The following is a 20,844-nucleotide window of genomic DNA, read 5'->3' on the forward strand; positions in this document are numbered from 1 at the left end:
CATAAACGACTTCAACTTAGACTTCATAAACTCATCTGCAAAAGCTCACAAATCAAACAAAATAACTGGACATGGGTTTTCGAGTTCTTTTAAAAAATCCACTCACTTATCATATTATTTTAATGAGACTTTATTTTATCCCATCTCATTTAATTTCATTTAATTTGATCCTAATTAATTACAGTCGCAAATAAATCAACTTCACCTCATTAATATATTTTTTTCTATTCATTTTATTTTTCATAAAAGGAATGTGAAATTATAAGATTAGAGTTTGTGGTATGTGATACCTTCGCTTTTCTTATTGGAAAAATCGAATTATCTAGTCAAATGTCAAAGTCAGGACTTTTTGGCGGGAATGCTAGAAGCGGAGTTGTGTGATTTGTTATATTTTGTCTATTTAGTGCTTCTCCAGGTTAAAATATGTAGTAACGGTGGTTTATTAACTGACTAGTATCTGTAAAAGTACACAAATGTGGGAAAATGAAACAAACCGCTGGACGTAGCTTCTGAGGATCTTCCAAAAGTCCACTGAAAAAGTTTCAATAATTATCCACCATTTTACTGACATGATATAATATTTCACCCTATATCATCTCACCTCATTTCATTTAATTTCATCCCAGTCGATTATTGTCTCAAATCTTCATTTCATTTCATTTCACTCCACATTATAAAATATTAGGCTGTATGGTAAGATATCTTAGCTTTTTTAGTAGGAAAACAGAATAGAACTACTTACTACCGTACAATGGGGTAAATAGGGACAAAATCGACCTTCAGATTGAATTTTAAAATAGTTCCAATTAAATAGTCACTGCTCAACCAAAGAAATAAGTTGAGTCTTGAACGTACCTAGGTGATAAAAACCGTTACATTATTTTAATTATTCATTTTAAAGAAATAATCGGTAAAATAATGGCCGTCCCAATTTACCCAGCGTCCGGGGTAAATTGACACGGTTAAGGGTTAAATTGGGATATTTGTAAGGGTTGTCAACTCGCAGTACTGCGATATATAGGTAGGTGTCATATAATTATTTATATGGACCGAAATCCATAATTTTACACAATCCATAATTTAAGCACAATACACAACATAGTGTAAATTAAGCTGGTTTCTATTCCGAAGCGATGTGACGTGAATGATAATCAACAATACAATGATCAAAAAAAGTATGTGCATGTTATATTTTAGAAAATTATTATTAAATTTTCTTAAAAATCACAACTCTGAAACAAAATCATAAAATAGAATAAAAAATAGAAAACAAAAGGACTGGAAATGCATTAATACAATTTTATTTAATCAACATTTTCAAAATGATCTTTGAGCAAGAGTAAGATATCAGGTGAATAAGATAAAAAACAGCTTTATCTGATTACTGCCAATAATAACAAAAATAAAAGAAATTATTTCTAAGCTAAATAACTAAACTCAATTAATTCACTCACTCATAATTGGATATCTCGGATTTTTAATTAATGTTACATTTAAAATCTGAGGCCTGTTTTTATTTGTGTGTGTTCGTTGTGAATGTTAACAAAATCATGATTCGACGCGTGAATAGATTCTGAAATAACAAAAGTTTTGATTCGTTTGAGTTCTTTTAACTTTTATTTTTTTTTATTGCTATAAAGAACATACGACCGGGCAGATATTACAAGGTAAATGTCGCGAAAAAAAGTAATTATATATATACTTTTCTTTTACCTATAATACTAACATAAACTAACTGATAAACACATTAACCTTCTTTACATCACGCAATTAAGTGATAGTATAGGCTAAAAAATCTATTATAAGATATCAGTGACAACCCTAACAAGCCTTCCCTATTTTGTCTTTTGGCGTTCCAATTTTGTGTTTTCTCGTCCCTAATTGTTTCAGTCTCGTTCCAAATTACCCTACATACGTCCCAATTTTCCCCAAAAAGAAAGGAAAAAATATACATTTTTTATTTTGTCGAAATATTGTATTTAAAATAAGAATATTGCAACTTACCGTTTGTTGTGGTATTTCCAGGTGTATTAAAAACTTATATAAAGTGTGATCTTATAGAAAAAACAACGATAATATTACTTTTTTTAAAAGTTCTTTAAGCTGTTTCAAAACGCACTTTTCAACCACTATTTTCAATTTAATTTGACGAATTTTTGGGACCAACTTAACTCATATTTAGTACTTCCATAGTTAACTTGGTTTTTCTTCTATACATTGATAAATATTAACATAAACAAAATTAGGTAGATTCCGTGCTACAGGTACTTTGAGAATCTTCCGCAGGTTTGTCCCAATTTACCCCAGGATCCCAATTTACCCCATGTCATGGTACTGTCAAAGTCAATGCTCAAGATCAAAATATCCGAATTTTGAATTTGAAATTTAGAGATTCAACGACTAAATTCATCATAGTTTGTATATTAACTTTAGAATCTAATTTCTAGTAATGGATTTATTACTTAAACCTGTGATAGATAATTATTCTAATACATATTTTAGTACAGAAAAACAAAAAAGCCCAAGTTACGTTGGAATGTACACGAAAGATAATAAGGAAATAGTGATGGTGTATGAAAAAGTAAGATTGTACTTTTTATAATTACAATTAAATAAAATACACTAAAAAGAAACTAAGAATTGAAATGTTCAGTATGAAGTCTTCTTGTTTTTAATATTGTTTACCTACTACGTTTATTGCCAAAATTATCACTCATTGTGCAAAATATTTTCACAGAACAAGCAGATGCTTATTGATGAAACTGGGGAAAAATTCACTAACAAACAATCTGGTAAGTCCGTTAAAAAAAACAAGTATTTCATATAAAGATCGGAAATTTATATTATTGAGACAGGTCTAAAATACACAATCAAAACCAAACATATACTCAAGTCACCATCTGTTTTCTGGGTATCATTAACTTGTCCATGTATATATATTAGACGTATGGCCTATTAGTATTATATCAATAATATTTAATCATTTTAGAAAATCTTGATTTAACTGGATCACCACTCAAACTAGATTTGAGTTTACACACTGTACTTGATGAAACCTTTTCATCTGATGAACCACAGTTATGGACTAAAGAGGAAGGATCCCATGGTCCTATAAGCATAGATAAAGCAAGGTATGTAAATATAAAATATAGGCAATACAATTTATATTGGCAAATATAGGCAGGCAATATAATATATATTGACGATAATTTTTAAATAAAAAATATTAAAATAAAATTTTTCACCCTGGATTAACACTCTCACCACCATACGGTACCATAGGTATAGTTGCGACCGCCGGCGGACCGCACGGCCTGCCGCACCGACAAATTCTATATATAGGTGGCGGTGAGAGTGTTAAGTGCTTGCTCATTGGCTGTAGCTAGGGTTGAAAATATACATTCAAATCAATAGTTAAATAAACCAAGATGTTTGTGTATCTTTATTCCATAGGGAGGCTGGTAGTGACTGCATCCTCAAGCCACTATGGCCATTTCTCAACCTATTTTTGTATCTAATTTACCTTCGAATTTTATCTTTAATGGTAATTGATTATTTGAAGAGTATAATGCTCTCTAAGCTCTTTTTACGAATGCCGACAAAAGCTCTAGCTGTCCCAAGTACCTTAGTCCAAATTGAATAGCCTGAAGGCAGCAACAATCAGGATTTGTAATGAAAGCCTTTATTGCATATTTTCAGAGAAATTGCTAACCTTTACAACTCTAACCGTTTAGAATCAACAGAGGAAACACTGCCAATGTGGATTCTAACCACGCCTACAGATCAAATCAAAGCTCTGTTACTATATGTTCAACCAGATAAAGAAAAGTTTAAACGAGGTATTGTGACATACGAAGGGTCTCGTGGATTTGAAGACATCGATATTGGAGAATTGGTAGAGAACTATGCTAAGGAAGAGAATTTGAGTACTGATTCGGTAAGCTATGTTTTCTGCAAATGTACATACAAGCAAAGGTACATACACACATATATATATATGCACCTTGGCTACAGGGAATATATATTGTATACCTCCCCTCATAACTTTTGTCAGGCAGTCTGGATTAATATAGCATCATAAGATAGACAGAACAGTGGAAGGTAGACATTATTTCCTAACATCGTAGGGCGCCGGCCCCGCGTTTCTGCAGAACGCGCACTCGCACTCATCAACTATGTTGGTGCAGTCAGGAATACGATCTTTGCTCATTGTGATTTTTAAACCACTTACATAGGTTCAACCGTCTTGCAAAGCATTTCAATTTCAATAATGAAATAGCCACTATACAACTTTGTCTCAAAGTGGTGGTGGTGGTGGTCTTGTGCTGTGTTGGATGTTGGATATTGGATATATGATAAAGCTGTCCCAATAACGACACAAACATTTTGGCAAAGAGTGCAATGATAAAGAAGAAAAATAATTAAAGTGTACCATCAACTCCATATAAAAATATTAATTTCGATTTTCACCTCTAATTACAAAATATTTTAGGTATAAGATAAGTTGCAAAACATTTTGAATGAAGTGCAATGTCACAGTCTTGACATTATATTTGTATATCTCTGAATTTGACTTTGAGCATACCTCTTACATCTTCCAGTTATATCACTAACATGATTGCGGTAAGAGTTGCACAGCAGATGTTTAAGTTTTCCTATGTTACAAAGGGACTATGTGGTATTGGTGTGAACCAAACATAACTTTATTAAAAGTATTTACTCTCATAAAACATATATTTGTATATTATATGGAATACCAGGAGTCTCGAAAGGGTTAATGTGATATATGATTACTTTACAGATAAATATTACAATAGACTGCAAGTACATAATAACCGGAGTATCATATAGTTCCTATAATTCAGAGGAACTATTAAATGTCCCACACAGCGGCCTAACACAGTTAAAGTGTGAATGGAATACGAAAACCCTTCAGACACCTTACATTAGCTGTAAAGTGCTTTTTGTAAGTACATATAACATTATATTACTAATTGTTTCTTGTTAATTCCCTTTCTGCGACATAAGTTGCACCAGATATTATGAGGCATGAGGATAGAGTAATTCACAAATAATTCAAACATAGTAGACAGACATAAAGAAGTAAGTACATTAATTTAGAGATAGCCATAAAATCAATATTAAAAATACCCATCTTAGTTAGAATTAATAATATGTCAATAATGTATTTTCAATTACAGAAACTTTCATTATGAAATCTTCTTCAAACTATTCAATACCGTTTTTGCAAGATAGTCGTCGGAGCCCCGTGGTTCGTCAGGAATAACGACCTACACGACGACCTAGAGTCCATCAGTAGGTATCTACAGTCGGCGTCGATGCGCCACTTCTATAAAGCGGCACGACATGAGAATCCTCTCATCGTGGCCGCCAGAAACTACATAGCCGATCCTGCAGACCAAATGGTAAACAGTCGACTTCACCCAAAACACGTCATTTGGGATCCCTCGATCCACTAACGGTGCTTCTAGGTACTCCAAGCACCGGTCATCCTTCTCGTCGAACCCGTCACTTGCGACGAAAGGCTCGGTGAGTAAATTAACCCACAGACACAGCCCACTGAGTTTTTCGCCGGATCTTCTCAGTGGATCGCGTTTCCGATCCGGTGGTATATTCTGCGAAGCACGGCTCTTGCTAGGGTTCGTGTTAGCAACATCGTCAGGTTTGAGCCCCGTGAACTCACCTACTAATTAAGGTTACGCTGATATGGTCTCGCTAGACCATCAGATTAGGTAGAAAAAAAAAACTAAACTTTACCTGAAACTATTCATTCATAAATTGCTCAAACCATGAGATGAATTCGTTTATATCATTAGAATTTATTAAATTCCATTTTCGTCTTAAAAGATTTTATGTAGAATATATGGGGGCAAGTCATTAAATTTTTCCACATTGATTACAAGAAATTTGTAGTCTCCAAGAAAATGCTTGCAAAACATTTTTTTTGTTCTATCTAGAAATAATCCTCAACCTACCTAATTCATCTAATTTAGGTATTAGTATTTAAGTATTAATATTTAGGTATTAGTATTTAGGTATTTATATATATTTTAATATAATTTCGTTTAGGAGCAGGAGGTGGTAGTTGGACATTTAGCTAGTCCATGCAATGCTGTGTGGAAGTCCGTATGCGCCCTACACAATCTCAATCAGATATTAGTTGACATGACTGCGGCTGGATTCAATACTGTCAATTTGGAGACAGCTCAAATAAGGTATTTTTAAACCATTACTAATTACTATTACACCACTTTTCACATAACCATAAAGTATACAGGGTTACAGGTTAAGTCGACCTATTCCCGTTAAGGGCGTGTAGTTTACATCGTTCCTGACTGATTTGACTATGAAACACCCTATCATAAATCTAACCAATTTAGAGATATTTGAATATAATTGTTTTTTGTAAAAAATACCCAAAGCTTTCAGCTATCAGCTGATAGTATAGTATTTAGTACTATAGTAATTAGGCTTATGCATTTCAAAATTAGATATTTTATTATTATTACTTGATTTGCTATTATGACTTGATGCTGTATGACCCCTGTAAACAATATTGTACGTAAAATGAATAAATAAGTCGTTGTAGACGATTAAAACTTATAAAAACTAATAAAAAAAGTGTGTGTGTCCGCTCCGACGCACGACTGGAGTTTACTGGATATAAAAAATTAAACGAAACAATACGAGAAATAGTTCTATATTACGACAACACGATACACTACAGATTATTAACAAATTAACGAGACACAAAACAAACGACTAACAAATATATGAAAATACAATAATGAGAGAAACGCGCGATCAGTACGAGGCTTTGTGGCGGACTGCCGGCGCAGCAGCCCGGCGTCACCTGCGATAACGCATTTCGTGTGACATGCGCAATCAGGCGCATAACGCATTTCGTGTGACATGCTAGTACGATTTTGGTCCCCATAATTTTCATACCCCGGGCCTATATATGTAAATCGATTCTAAAGGAGTAAACTCCAAAAATTAGAAAGTTAATTTTTCTTTCAAGGATAGATAAAAAATATTATGGCGCCTGTTTGGCAGATGTGCTTATCAATATCAACGTTTCATCAGCTATGGTGGAAATTGGTATCTTCTTGTCTGTATCATTCCTCAGTGCACCGGTCGTGTCGCACATTAAACCACCGACGCTTTTAACATTCCAGAGCCAATATTCAAAACGCGAAACATCCGAACAACGCTAAACGCCTCACCGATTTGCTGAACGAAACTGAACTCTATGCCTACACTGCAGAGTGCCCGGCCGGCGGCTGCCTCTGCGTCGACGAGGACACGACCAGCCTCGGCCAGTGCATGACTCGGATGAACATGAACGGCTCAAGTAATGACTTCACGTACAAACTGTGGGATATATTGCGAGGTAATGATTATGTTTGACTTTTTTTTATTTATTGCTTAGATGGGTGGACGAGCTCACAGACCACCTGTTGTGAAGCGGTTACTGGAGCCCATAGACATCTACAACGTAAATGCGCCACCCACCTTGAGATATAAGTTCTAAGGTCTCAGTATAGTTACAATGGTTACCCCACCCTTCAAACCGAAACGCATTACTGCCTCACGGCAAAAATAGGCAGGGCGGTGGTATCTACCCATGCGGACTCACAAGAGGTCCTATCATTAGTAATTACGCAAATTATAATTTTGCGGGTTTGATTTTTAATACACAATGTTATTCCTTCACCGTGGAAGGCAATCGTGAACATTTGTTAATTGGTACCCGCCTGCGGGGTTCGAACACCGTTGCATCGCTAGATAGGAATGCATCGACCCTCTTATCCTTTAGGCCACGAGGACTTCAAAAAATCTGCCTACGAGGTCAATAAAATAATAATAAAAAAGCCCTGGCAGCCCTCCATTTATGATAATGATAATTGTTAATTGTTCATGTTTAACCATTATCACTAAAAGCTGAAAAAAAAAACCTGATTTTAATTTATAGAGAACGAGAAAGAAAAGTTCTTCCACTGAGCAGATTCACCAAGAGCACTTGTTGTTAGTCAGTCAGACAGATTGTATAAATGTTATTCGGAGCTGGTCAAGCAAAATTATCGTAAAAAATCGTTAGCGCGATTCTGTTCTTACTATAGTTCTTATTATATTCTATACCCTGATAGTTATCGTCACAGTAAATATGTAACTCATAAGTGGCAAATTCGGGTTCACAATTCATCCATATTTAACAAGCAGTGCATTATTAAAAAAATATATATATTATGAATGTACATGATATTCATAAATAAAGATATTGTGTATAATTTTAGTTTCTTGAATGATTAAGTAGGTCCAACTTTGAGAGAGAGGTCAGTAGACGGATCCAACTCGGCTGGGCAGCGTTCGGTAAACTGCACAACGTCTTCTCGTCCAAAATACCTCAGTGCCTTAAGACAAAGGTGTACAACCAATGTGTGTTACTAGTGATGACTTACGGCTCGGAGACGTGGTGCTTCACTAGGGATCTTTTTAGAAGGCTCAAAGTCGCGCAGCGAGCTATGGAGGGGGCTATGCTCGGCATTTCTCTACGTGATCGAATCCGAAATGAGGAGATCCGTAGAAGAACGAAGGTTGCTGACATAGCCCGTAGAATTAGTGAACTGAAGTGGCAATGGGCCGGCCACATTGCACGAAGAGAGGACGGTCGATGGGGCAGAAAGATCCTGGAGTGGCGACCACGTACTGGCAAGCGCAGTGTGGGACGGCCACCTACTAGATGGACCGACGACCTAGTAAAAAGCGCTGGGTCTCGTTGGATGCAGGTGGCAATGGACCGGTCGCACTGGAAATCTATTGGAGAGGCCTATGTCCAGCAGTGGACGGCGATAGGCTGAAATGATGATGATGATGATGATGATGAATGATTAAGAATGGTTTATGTCTATTTTTAGATTGTGAAACAGCCGAAGAACTCATAACATTGTTATTGGAAGCTCTTAAATTCATATCCTCTGGAAAAATTAGACCATTTGTAAGTGCACCTTATCTTAATACATATTAAAAATACCTACACTAGTTTAAAAAAAACATGAAAACAACATCTAAACAAAAAAATCCTTTTGTAGGTTTTGTAAAAATTCTATTAAGGAGACTGAAATCACAAATAGCGGGATGCAATGATTTTAATGTGAAAAAACCAACACAAGGTATCCTCAATAGAATTCATCACACATTTAATTTCATGTCATGTCAGTCGGTTCCCAGACATCTATTTGTGACATTCCATTCGACTCAGGAATGAATTCTTCCGTTGTCCTTAATGTTCGTTGTCATACGTAATAGGAGACCTCAAATGGAAGGTGTTTCACCGAGCGAGTTTTCCGCCTAAGTGGACCCAATGTTGTATATACATATATGGACCCTAATATTGAATTTGTCAATAGTGCGATCCAGATTTTTGATAGATTATTTTTTATATATTATATTAACCAACTGCTACTAGCTGTGTGTAGCGACTCAGCTCTTAATGTTTCTGGTATGCACAAGCACCAATGAACATTCCCTATCAGTTGGAATGTATGCTTGTCTTTTAAAGCAATAAAAACATGTAATCACGGATCGGTTGGAACCTTTGGGTCTGCGGAGGGACTTCGGTTCCCTCTGTATTTTGTATCGTATATTCCTTGGGGAGTGCTCTGAGGAATTGTTCGAGATGATACCGGCATTTCGTTTTTACCATCGCACCGCCCGCCACCGGAGTAGAGTTCATCCATACTACCTGGAGCCACTGCGGTCATCCACAGTGTGTTTCCAGAGGTATTTTTTCCACGTACCATCCAGCTATGGAATGAGCTCCCCTCCACGGTGTTTCCCGAGCACTGTGACATGTCCTTCTTCAAACGAGGCTTGTGGAGAGTATTAAGCGGTAGGCAGCGGCTTGGCTCTGCTCCTGGCATTGCTGAAGTCCATGGGCGACGGTAACCACTCACCATCAGGTGGGCCGTATGCTCGTCTGCCTACAAGGGCAATAAAAAAAATAAAAAAATTTGCATGTCTTAGAATTGTATAGTAATGCATTTTTTTTTTCATCATTATATACTTAGATACCTTTGCTAATGTGTACTTTGCTTTATTACAGATAGACGCAAACAACAAAACCTTCCTGTCGAAAATAGTTCTCAAACTATCCAGAGGTCACTCTCAAACGTCCAAGGTCTTGAAGAATCTTCGATCAAGTCCACCGCAAGCGCTATCCTTGGTCGCTCAAGTCGGTATAGAAAAGACCATGTGGGAGTACACCAAAGTAATGTCCCTTCTGGAACATTCCTTCTATATAGCAGGCATCTGGAACACGGATGCCAGGTATGTATTTGAATATACATATCATTATTAATCTTCCAACATGCAACAAACAATCTATATATTAATACGTAAAGCAAAAACGTTTTACCCTTTTTACATAAATTGCACGGACAGATGATGAAATTTCCCACACCTATAGAGAAATATAGAGAAGGAGTGCAAAATGTTCATTTTTTTTTTTATGTTATGCATAAAATTACGTTTTATCAATAAAAAATAAAACATTACACACACTAGTACATATTTGACATACACATGCATGCATACTATTTGTTTATTGTCAAACTTTTCTTATTGCCTATAGTGTAGTCTTGTAGTGTAGTGTCAAAAAGTAGAATAGACTCATAATAGTGTACAAACTTATAATTTCAACTAATTATAGTCGAATTTCGGCTACCGGGGGACCACTAGTTTGAATAATAGGACATATTTAAGTAACATCAACTATTTTGACATCCGTTGAGTTTTTAACCTAACAAGTTTCCTATAAAACTATTCATGTTTCTTTGGCATACTATTCAGATGTTGGCGAACATGAAACTTCAGAAATAATAATGTAATGAAAATAATAATAATTAAAAATAGTCTTAATTAATTTATGAAACATGTTTTAATATCTATTAAGGCTTGTAATATACCTTAAAAATAGTAATTTGTGTAGTCCTCTCACTACCGTCAGACGTGCTGGCTCACCATGGACCTTATCAGGTGGATCCGCAACCTACCGACGAAAGACACTGGAATCCGCTGGATGCTGGAGATCCTGATCCTATATTCAGCAGTACACGTCCGTGGGCTGATGCCAGAAAAAGTACTAAAAACAGCTATTGCTACCATCAATCACTTATCAGATGAAAAGACAAATCAGAGTCAGAATCAGTATATTTTTGAAGTTATACTTCTTTATGCGCGTTATGAAAAATTGATGAGAGTGAAGTCTTACGATGCGCGCGCACCGTGCCTTGAGTTAAAAGTTCTAAAGTCTCAAGTATAGTTACAACGGCTGCCTCACCCTTCAAATCGAAATGCATTACTGCTTCACGGCAGAAGTAGGCGGGGTGGTGGTACCCACCCGTGCGGACTCACAAGAGGTCCTGCTACCAGTAAAATACTATACTAATACTAAACTTTCGTTCGACAGGAGCCACGAGTCAATAGAGCAGATCAACCAAACGATACAAGACATGACGATGAGCGGTGGCGATTTCACCCTCAACCCGTTCGAGAGTCTCAGCGCCGGAGAGAACTCGATACGACTAGACGCGGACTCGTTCTACGTGGACGATACCAACGAGTTGACCGTGGATGATTTCGCGTCCCTGAAGAAGCACGGCCTCGTCAGCGACAAGAAGGACGTTAATGAGGTACGAGGCTCTTACTGGTGGTAGGAGCTCTTGTGAGTCCGCGCGGGTGGATACCACCACCCTGCCTATTTCTGCCGTGAAGCAGTAATGCGTTTCGGTTTGAAGGGTGGCATAGCCGTTGTAACTATACTTGAGACCTTAGAACTTATATCTCAAGGTGGATGGCGCATTTAACACCAGGTGGGCTGTGAGCTCGTCCACACATCTAAGAAATAAAAAAAATTGTAGTTTTGATGAAAGCATCTTGATTTATAGGATAAGATGTCCGGTGTTCTCGTATCGAATGTTGCGACTGTGCCGGTGTTTGAATATTCACGAACAATTTCCACAGTGAAAGATTGAAAATGCCTAATGCCACTGGGCGGTGGAGCAAATTGTAAGCCCTTACGGCTAGGTTTTTTTTGTTGTTGAGTGGTCACCGTCGCCCTTGGACTTCAGCTATGCCAGGGATATAGCCGCTGCCTACCGTTAAGTACTTTCCTCGTTTGAAGAAGGACATGTCATAGCGCTCGGGAAACACTGTGGAGGGGAGCTCATTCCATAGCCGGATGGTACGTGGCAATAAAGATCTCTGGAAACGCACTGTGGATGACCGCAGTGCCTCCAGGTAGTATGAATGAACTCTACTCCAGTGGCGGGCGGGTGCGATAGTAGTACAATTCCTCAGAGCACTCTCCGTGGAACATACTAGCACTAGCTCTAACTATTTCTACCACGAAGCAGTCACGCGTGAAACAGCCGCCATAGAATACAATTGACACTTAAATCTCGTCTCTTAAAGATGAGGGATTAAGCGGTTAATGGAGTCCTCTTAAACCTGAGACAGCTTACCTAAAATGAATTTTAATTATTTCTCCGAAGTGGGAGATTTATTTCTATTATTTACCCTCTCTCTCTCTCACTCACCAAACTAAAAAAGTTTAGTAGAATAATGAAATCATGAGCTTAATGAATAATTAGCTCAGCATTGAAAATTTTTAGTAGTGTTTGATCCAAGAAATCAGTTTTAAATACACTCTGGTATAACATATCATATCTGGTATAACAATTATTCTAAGATCACTGGTCTCAGGGAAGGCAGGAATCTGGTACCGATCCACATTGCCTCACAGTATAGTAACATGCACAATTTGTTTTAAGGTACCCTTAATAACGGACGAAATAGACATAAATCCTTGGAAGAATTTACTAACAAAGTTCGCTCAAGTACACGTCTGCTTAGAACACTTATATCGTGCAGAGACCAGCCTTAGATCTGACTTTGGTAAGGGAAATTTCAGTAACCATACGATTGTAGAACATACAATATTACTTAAACTATATTGTATAAATTCGTCAACATCATCAATCTAATTTCTATTTTCTCGTATTAAAAACACGAGTTATAATTAAAAGAAAATTAAAAGATGCTTTTGCGGCTCATATTATGTCTGCGATTTGCGAAGACCACAGAAAGTCCTATATTAGTGAGTTGAGAAGTCGCCATGGCCTAAAGGATAAGACGTCCGGTGCATTCGTATCGAGCGATGCACCGGTGGTCGAATCCCGCAGGCGGGTACTAATTTTTCTAATGAAATACGTACTCAGCAAATGTTCACTATTGACTTCCACGGTGAAGGAATAACACGGTGTAATAAAAATCAAACCCGCAAAATTATAATTTGCGTAATTACTGGTGGTAGGTCATCTTCTGAGTCCGCGCGGGTAGGTACTACCGCCATGAAGCAGTAATTAGTTTCGGTTTGATAGTCTAGTCAACAAGTTCAAAAACGTGTTAAATAGACATAAAGCTCCTAAAAATATGTACGATAGCTCATTGGATGCGGAATGATGTCTACAAAAATGTTTTTAAGGGCTTGTTAGCACATAAAAAATTGCGATTGTTATAAACAAAATAAGATTTAAAAAAAAAGAATTTGGTTTTTCCTTAATAATTTCTAAAATAATAATATTTAAGGAATTTTGAAAAAAGATCCTGAAAGAGGAGGAAATTTCCAATAAAAAAGTCCCAACTCCCGGAATTCTATCTCTATTATTTATAAAAAAAAATTAACGCTGAAAATAGCGCTCCGCGAGGTCGTTACGGCATAGGCGCGCCGTCTAAAAAGCCGGTATATCACCTAAAATAATTTTTTTATAGTATTAAATAACAATTTAAAAATTTGAATAAATTATGGTGTAATCTAAACACTTGAACGAAAAAAACCTCGGTGAAAAAAATTTTTTATATCGATTTAAAAAAAATTTACACCATTGTTAATTACAGTCAAAATCTGTTATAACGACATCGAAGGGACTGCTCATATTCAGTCGTAAAAACCGATAGTCGTAACAACCGGTGACGTTTAATGTGTATCGTGCAAGTACAAACAAATCGATAGGGAATTATTGGAAAAATATATTTACATAATACGCGATTTTTCTTCAATATTAATTTGTTTTCTTTTTCTTTGCGACATTTTGAAAATTTCACCAATAATTCCACAAAGTTTTGGTGCGTCTTGTGTATAGATAAGTAAAAAACTAACTGAAGAGATATGAAGAAGCGGACTTTGACTCTACTGCATGCACGTGTTTTGTTTCTAAGAATTAGAAAAGACCCTACACTAAACTAAATCCTATTGTTTTCTTTCCTGATTTTAATAGCCATTGAAGACAGATGTGAATACCTATTCAAATTGTTTACAATACAGCTTAGCCGGTCGTTCTAACAGATCTAATACTCCGAAATATTAGTTAAATGTGGTCGTTTTATGAGGTATGTCGTTATTAGCAATGTCGTATAAAGCAATATTTTTAATAAGGCGGTCATATGGCATTCAACCGGGACCTTTGTTCTTGGTTATTATAACCGGCATGTTGTTCTAACCGATGTCGCAGTAAACGGTTTTGACTGTAACTAACTTTTTTCCAATCTCTGTTTTTATAAATTACGGTATAAAAGTTTCAATAATTCATCTATAAATTTTTCCCTTCGTGGAGCTCTTATCATTTAAGTTCTTAATAAAGTAATGCAAAAAATTTTTTTAAATCTTTATTATTTTGATAATTATAATTTTTTTTAATTAACAAGAAATTAAATTTCTAAAAAATGTTATGAAAAATAGTTTTTTTCCGTAATATTTAATATTGCTGTTTTTGCATCTACCATAGGTATTAATTAACATTAAAAAAAAAATTTTTACGCTATTTGTTAAGAAATTGTTTATAAACAAATAGACTATTTTGGGATTTTTAACAAAAAAAAATTACCGTCTTATTGTATAGGTGAAATAATGATTTAAAAAAAAAAATTCTTAAATAAATGTTTTAATTGTTTAAAATCGTTTTTTTCATATTTCAATTGTTTAAATAATTAGTTAAGAAATTATTTTTTTCTTAAAAATCATCATTGTCCCTTTTCAGCGGATTAACAAAGAAATACATTTTTTTATAAATAATTTTATTGTTTATTAACTTAACAATTTGTTATAAAAAATTAATATTAATCGTTATATTTTTTTTCGAAAACTACAAAAAATTACAAAAACAACCATACATAACAAAATATAGAAAAAAAAAATTTGTATTTTTTATAGCATTTTTAGATATTATATGATAATGAAATTACAGCCGTTACATAATTTTTCAAGTTATAAATTGTTATAACTTTTAAACTATAAGAGATACGGTAAAGGACACTCAGGTCATTTTTATAAAGGATTTATTTATCTTTAAAATAAATTCAAAATCGATCCTGTAACTATTGTTTATCAGTTATAAGCATTTGTTTATAAAAATTTAAGATTTTTTTGATATTTTTTGTAATTTCATAGCTTATAATTTGTTAAATAATATAAATACAGCTACGGACCCAAAAACTTTTTTGTTCTATGATAAAATATCTTTCTAATTACGTATAAATCATAGAAATATATAATTTTGTTAAAATAATATACTAGTTTTAATTTATACTTACCTCATTTACATTCTGCTATCGATCAGTTTTCATTTATTTATCAAATGCTTATAACAACTGATAAACAATAGTTACAGGATCGATTTTGAATTTATTTTAAAGATAAATAAATCCTTTATAAAAATGACCTGAGTGTCCTTTACCGTATCTCTTATAGTTTAAAAGTTATAACAATTTATAACTTGACAAATTATGTAACGGCTGAAATTTCATTATCATATATCTAAAAATGCTGTAAAAAATACAAAATTTTTTTTTCTATATTTTGTTATGTATGGTTGTTTTTGTATTTTTTTGTAGTTTTCGAAAAAAAATATAACGATTAATATTAATTTTTTATAACAAATTATTAAGTTAATAAACAATGAAATTATTTATAAAAAAATGTATTTCTTTGTTAATCCGCTGAAAAGGGACAATGATGATTTTTAAGAAAAAAATAATTTCTTAACTAATTATTTAAACAATTGAAATATGAAAAAAACGATTTTAAACAATTAAAACATTTATTTAAGAATTTTTTTTTTTTTTAAATCATTATTTCACCTATACAATAAGACGGTAACTTTTTTTTTTTTAAAATATCAAAATAGTCTATTTGTTTATAAACAATTTCTTAACAAATAGCGTAAAAATTTTTTTTTTATTGTTAATTAATACCTATGGTAGATGCAAAAACAGAAATATTAAGATATTACGGAAAAAAACTATTTTTCATAACATTTTTTAGAAATTTAATTTTTTGTTAATTAAAAAAAATTATAATTATCAAAATAATAAAGATTAAAAATATTTTTTTGCATTACTTTATTAAGAACTAAAATGATAAGAGCTCCACGAAGGGAAAAATTTATAGATGAATTATTGAAACTTTTATACCGTAATTTATAAAAACAGAGATTGGAAAAAAGTTAGTTAATTAACAATGGTGTAAATTTTTTAAAAATCGATACAAAATTTTTTTCTCACCGAGGTTTTTTTCGTTCAAGTGTTTAGATTACACCATAATTTATTCAAATTTTTAAATTGTTATTTAATACTATAAAAAAATTATTTTAGGTGATATACCGGCTTTTTAGACGGCGCGCCTATGCCGTAACGACCTCGCGGAGCGCTATTTTCAGCGTTAATTTTTTTTTATAAATAATAGAGATAGAATTCCGGGAGTTGGGACTTTTTTATTGGAAATTTCCTCCTCTTTCAGGACCTTTTTTCAAAATTCCTTAAATATCATTATTTTAGAAATTATTAAGGAAAAACCAAATTCCTTTTTTTTTAATCTTATTTTGTTTATAACAATCGCAATTTTGTATGTGCTAATAAGCCCTTAAAAAACATTTTTGTAGACATCATTCCGCATCCAATGAGCTATCGTACATATTTTTAGGAGCTTTATGTCTATTTAACACGTTTTTGAACTTGTTGACTAGACTATGAAGGGTGGAGCAGCCGTTGTAACTATACTTGAGAACTTAGAACTGATATCTCAAGGTGGGTGGCGCATTTACGTTGTAGATGTCTATGGGCTCCAGTAACCACTTAACACCAGGTGAGCTGTGAGCTTGTCCACCCATCTAAGCAATAAAAAAAAACAAATGACAAACACCGCCCCACCTCTAACAGTAGTAAAATTTAATTTGCAATGCTTGACAATGAAATAATTGCATTACTGTCTCGCATTGAAACTATTTAACCTATTTCGAATTCCAGAAAGTCTAAAGCCTGTAGCATCGAAGCTTCTAGAACATTATGTTGTGGATAAATCACCGATTCGTACAGTTGGACAGCTTCTGAGCGATCCGGTGCAGAGGATTGTCATGTCAATATCAAACAACATAGTACAAGATCATTTGAAGTAAGTAAAACACCTGTTATGAACCCGATACGGTGTCTGGTGTGTATGAGACTGAGGAATTAAGACTTTTTGGAACGAAGCTCCTTATGGGACGATGCGGAGGGGTACCCTAACCGGGAAAAAACGTCCGTAACGTAAGATTTTTTAGTAATGCACACAGTGTACGACTTAACTTTGTAATAACGTACAAAAAATAACATTTTTTTATCATTTATTGACCACGATCTCAGAGCTTTCGTTTGCGCAATACACTAACTCTTATGCAAACAACCGTGAATGAAGTGTACCACAATAAGCTCGCACGTTACCGACTGACCGTGGGTTGTTGCGAATCTTCCAGGTTTATTTTCTTTATACCTCGAATAGAACTTTGTCCCACGACACCACACATCTTTTTATTTTTTGTTTTTTAGGAAACCCGCTTTCTGGTATCGCATCGAAATGACAAGTAATGAACGTCAAACAGAACAATGTTTCAAAAAGGAATCTAAAGTAGTGTACGTGTTTTCACAACAGCCAGTATTTCCGCCTTCAGTTTGGCAACATTTAGGTAATATTTTATTTATATATTTAACTTATAATTTTCTATTATACTAAATTAACTGCTGACTAATTTGGCTTGCTGTATTTATAGTTATAGCATAGACATAGGTGATTGTACTATTTTAATTTGCTGCTTCGTATAATCCTTACGATTAAATATGAATATGCAATTAATTTACGTAAATAGTGAGTGCTGTTTTTTTAACTAAGTAAATAAAGTTTATAATATTCTAATATCAATCGTTACAAAATTATTTTTTATTACAGAGCCACCTGTTGACGAAGTTGCAGAAGTGACCATTACAGCAGCTGAGGAGCTGAAATATTACATCACCAAGTACAAATATATTAGTAATAAGATGATGAATAAAATAATTTTAAAATAATTTACAAGAGCTTTTAAATTTGGAAAGTTTTGTTGGATGATAGAGCATGGTATTGGCAGCCCGCGCGGGTAGGTTCCCATATCATGCTTGTTTTAAGCTAAATTTTAAACATTTATCAGAATGTAGTACAACGCCATCTATCGCACGTAGGCTTAAATTATTTTATCAAAACAAGATGTCAACGTGAAATGTGATTAGGTAATTATTTGTAAAACATTTTTGTAAATATAGAGATTAAGCATAGCTTAATGTACAATATTACGTATTATTATATGTAATATTATACATTTTTACTTAATAAAGATTTTTTTTAAAGATATTTATTTTTATTTAACCTTTATGAGTATTTCAGTTCTATCACGCCTTGAGAATTCGCTAGTGTTGTCAGCTCCGAACACTAATTTTCCTAGATTTACCCCTATTGTCAAGAGCCATACAATGCTATCTAATAATAGACTCCCAAGCTTTCAGAACCACATAATGATAGATAGAATATGGTTGTGTAGTTTTTATATCTATCTACGTGAAACATGGTTTTTTATATATTTAATTGAAATGGTTTTGAATATATGTATTAATAAATATTTTTCTACCTGTTATTCACTTTACTTGCTCGTGTTCGCCAATTAAAAACAATAGTGTCAAAATGGTCAGTTGACCAAAAACAAGATTTCGACTTGATCGAAAGAAAAAACATCGTAATATTGTCTCTTTTGGTTGTTTTCGATAGTAAAGTATTTCAAATAATTACAGTTGTACTATCCCTAATAACTGGTTGTATTTACCATGATGCTTGGCAAATGGCATGGAATGCTGTAAAATTAGTTGTTAGAAAGTGTCTACTATACTACATAACGTTACACAGGATAGAGGGTACATAATTAGGTCAGCTACCGGCATTGCATTAGCTTTTTTCACACTTAAAGCATGCCTCTCATTTCGGTTCGACTGCGAACCATCCGAATCAACTGGTTTAATATTATTATTATTTTTATTGCTTAGTTGGATGAACGAGCTCACAGCCTACCTGGTATTAAGTGGTTACCGGAGCCCATAGACATCTACGACGCCGCCACCCACCTTGAGATATAAGTTCTAAGGTCTCAATATAGTTACAACGGCTGCCCTGCCCTTCAAACCGAAACGCATTACTGCTTTACGGGAGAAATAGGCAGAATGGTATCTATCCGTGCGGACTTACAAGGTCCTACCACCAGTAATCTATGTATGTATGTATCACCAGTATGACATGTACCCACATACATATATCAAAAATATATTACCAGGTTTCGTCTATTTTAATAGATCTATCTCTCTGACTATTGTTTGAAATATTAAATTTATTAGTACACTGCAACATACCTTTGGTTTTTTTTTTTTTTCCTACCTAAGCTGAGAGCCTTGAGAGGTTATTTCAGCGTAACCCTAACGTTTGTAGGTGAGCTCACGGGGCTCAAACCTGATGACGTTGCTAACACGAACCCTAGCAAGAGTCGTGCTTCGCAGAATCTACCACCGGATCGGAAACGCGACCCACTGAGAAGATCCGGCGAGAAACTCAGAGGGCTAGTTTTTTTTTTTTTTTTTTTCGTGCAATTTACCTATTCTTGTACGATAACGCCAGGCTTACCTAGGCGGCACTGAAAATTTCGGGAATTAACGGAGTGACACAACATTACTATTTAAAAATGTATTTATTACTTTTCGAAGTATTCTCCGCGAAATTTGACACATTTTTCCATACGATGGAACCAATCATTGAAGCAACCATTCCATTCGGAAGTTGGGGTCTCCAAAATGGCCGTTTTGTAGGCGTCCACAGCTTCTTCAGGTGATGAAAATCTCTGTCCACGCAATTTATTCTTTATTTTAGGGAAAGTATAGAAATCATTAGGGCTTAGGTCGGAGCTGTATGGCGGATGGTCTAATAATTCTATGTTTTCTTGCTCTAAAAACTCTTTTGTTCTGTGCGCGGTGTGAGATCTCGCATTGTCGTGATGTAGGATGATGCGGCGCTTGCAGTTCTCTTTACGGAGTTCAGAAACGACCTGTGGCAAACAAATGCTAGCATACCATTCTGCATTAACCGTTCTTTGTCCCTCAAGAGGAATAGTCGTAACATGGCCGGTTTTGGAGACAAACGTGGCCACCTTTTTTTTTGCAACACTCCGTGAACGAACAATTTTTGTTGGCTTTAACTCGTTTTCGAACACCCAAACTCGTGACTGGTTTTTTGTTTCGGGTTCGTACGCGTATATCCAGGTTTCGTCACCTGATACAATGTTGTATACAGCATTTGAGGATCCTGCGTGGAATCTTTCGAGAGTTCTGACGCACCAAGTAACGCGAGCCGCTTTTTGCTCTTCACAGAGCGAATGCGGTATCCAT

The 20,844-nt window shown here is 34.7% G+C and overlaps 1 protein-coding gene across 1 annotated transcript; it reads left to right on the top strand.

Annotated features, from left to right (window-relative positions):
• Window positions 1-2,352: 2,352 nt before the first annotated feature.
• On the top strand, window positions 2,353-18,771 carry LOC101739861 (protein zwilch). The gene is made up of 14 exons (XM_038011776.2): window positions 2,353-2,581; window positions 2,738-2,792; window positions 2,990-3,131; window positions 3,700-3,937; window positions 4,802-4,966; window positions 6,091-6,236; window positions 7,200-7,414; window positions 8,940-9,019; window positions 10,127-10,350; window positions 11,492-11,714; window positions 12,855-12,978; window positions 17,383-17,527; window positions 17,941-18,077; window positions 18,338-18,771. The coding sequence occupies exons 1-14, from the start codon at window positions 2,450-2,452 to the stop codon at window positions 18,454-18,456; spliced, it is 2,145 nt and encodes a 714-aa protein (XP_037867704.1). The 5' UTR covers window positions 2,353-2,449; the 3' UTR covers window positions 18,457-18,771.
• Window positions 18,772-20,844: the final 2,073 nt, after the last annotated feature.

Source organism: Bombyx mori, chromosome 6 (assembly GCF_030269925.1).
Source record: "Bombyx mori chromosome 6, ASM3026992v2".
NCBI lineage: Eukaryota > Metazoa > Arthropoda > Insecta > Lepidoptera > Bombycidae > Bombyx > Bombyx mori.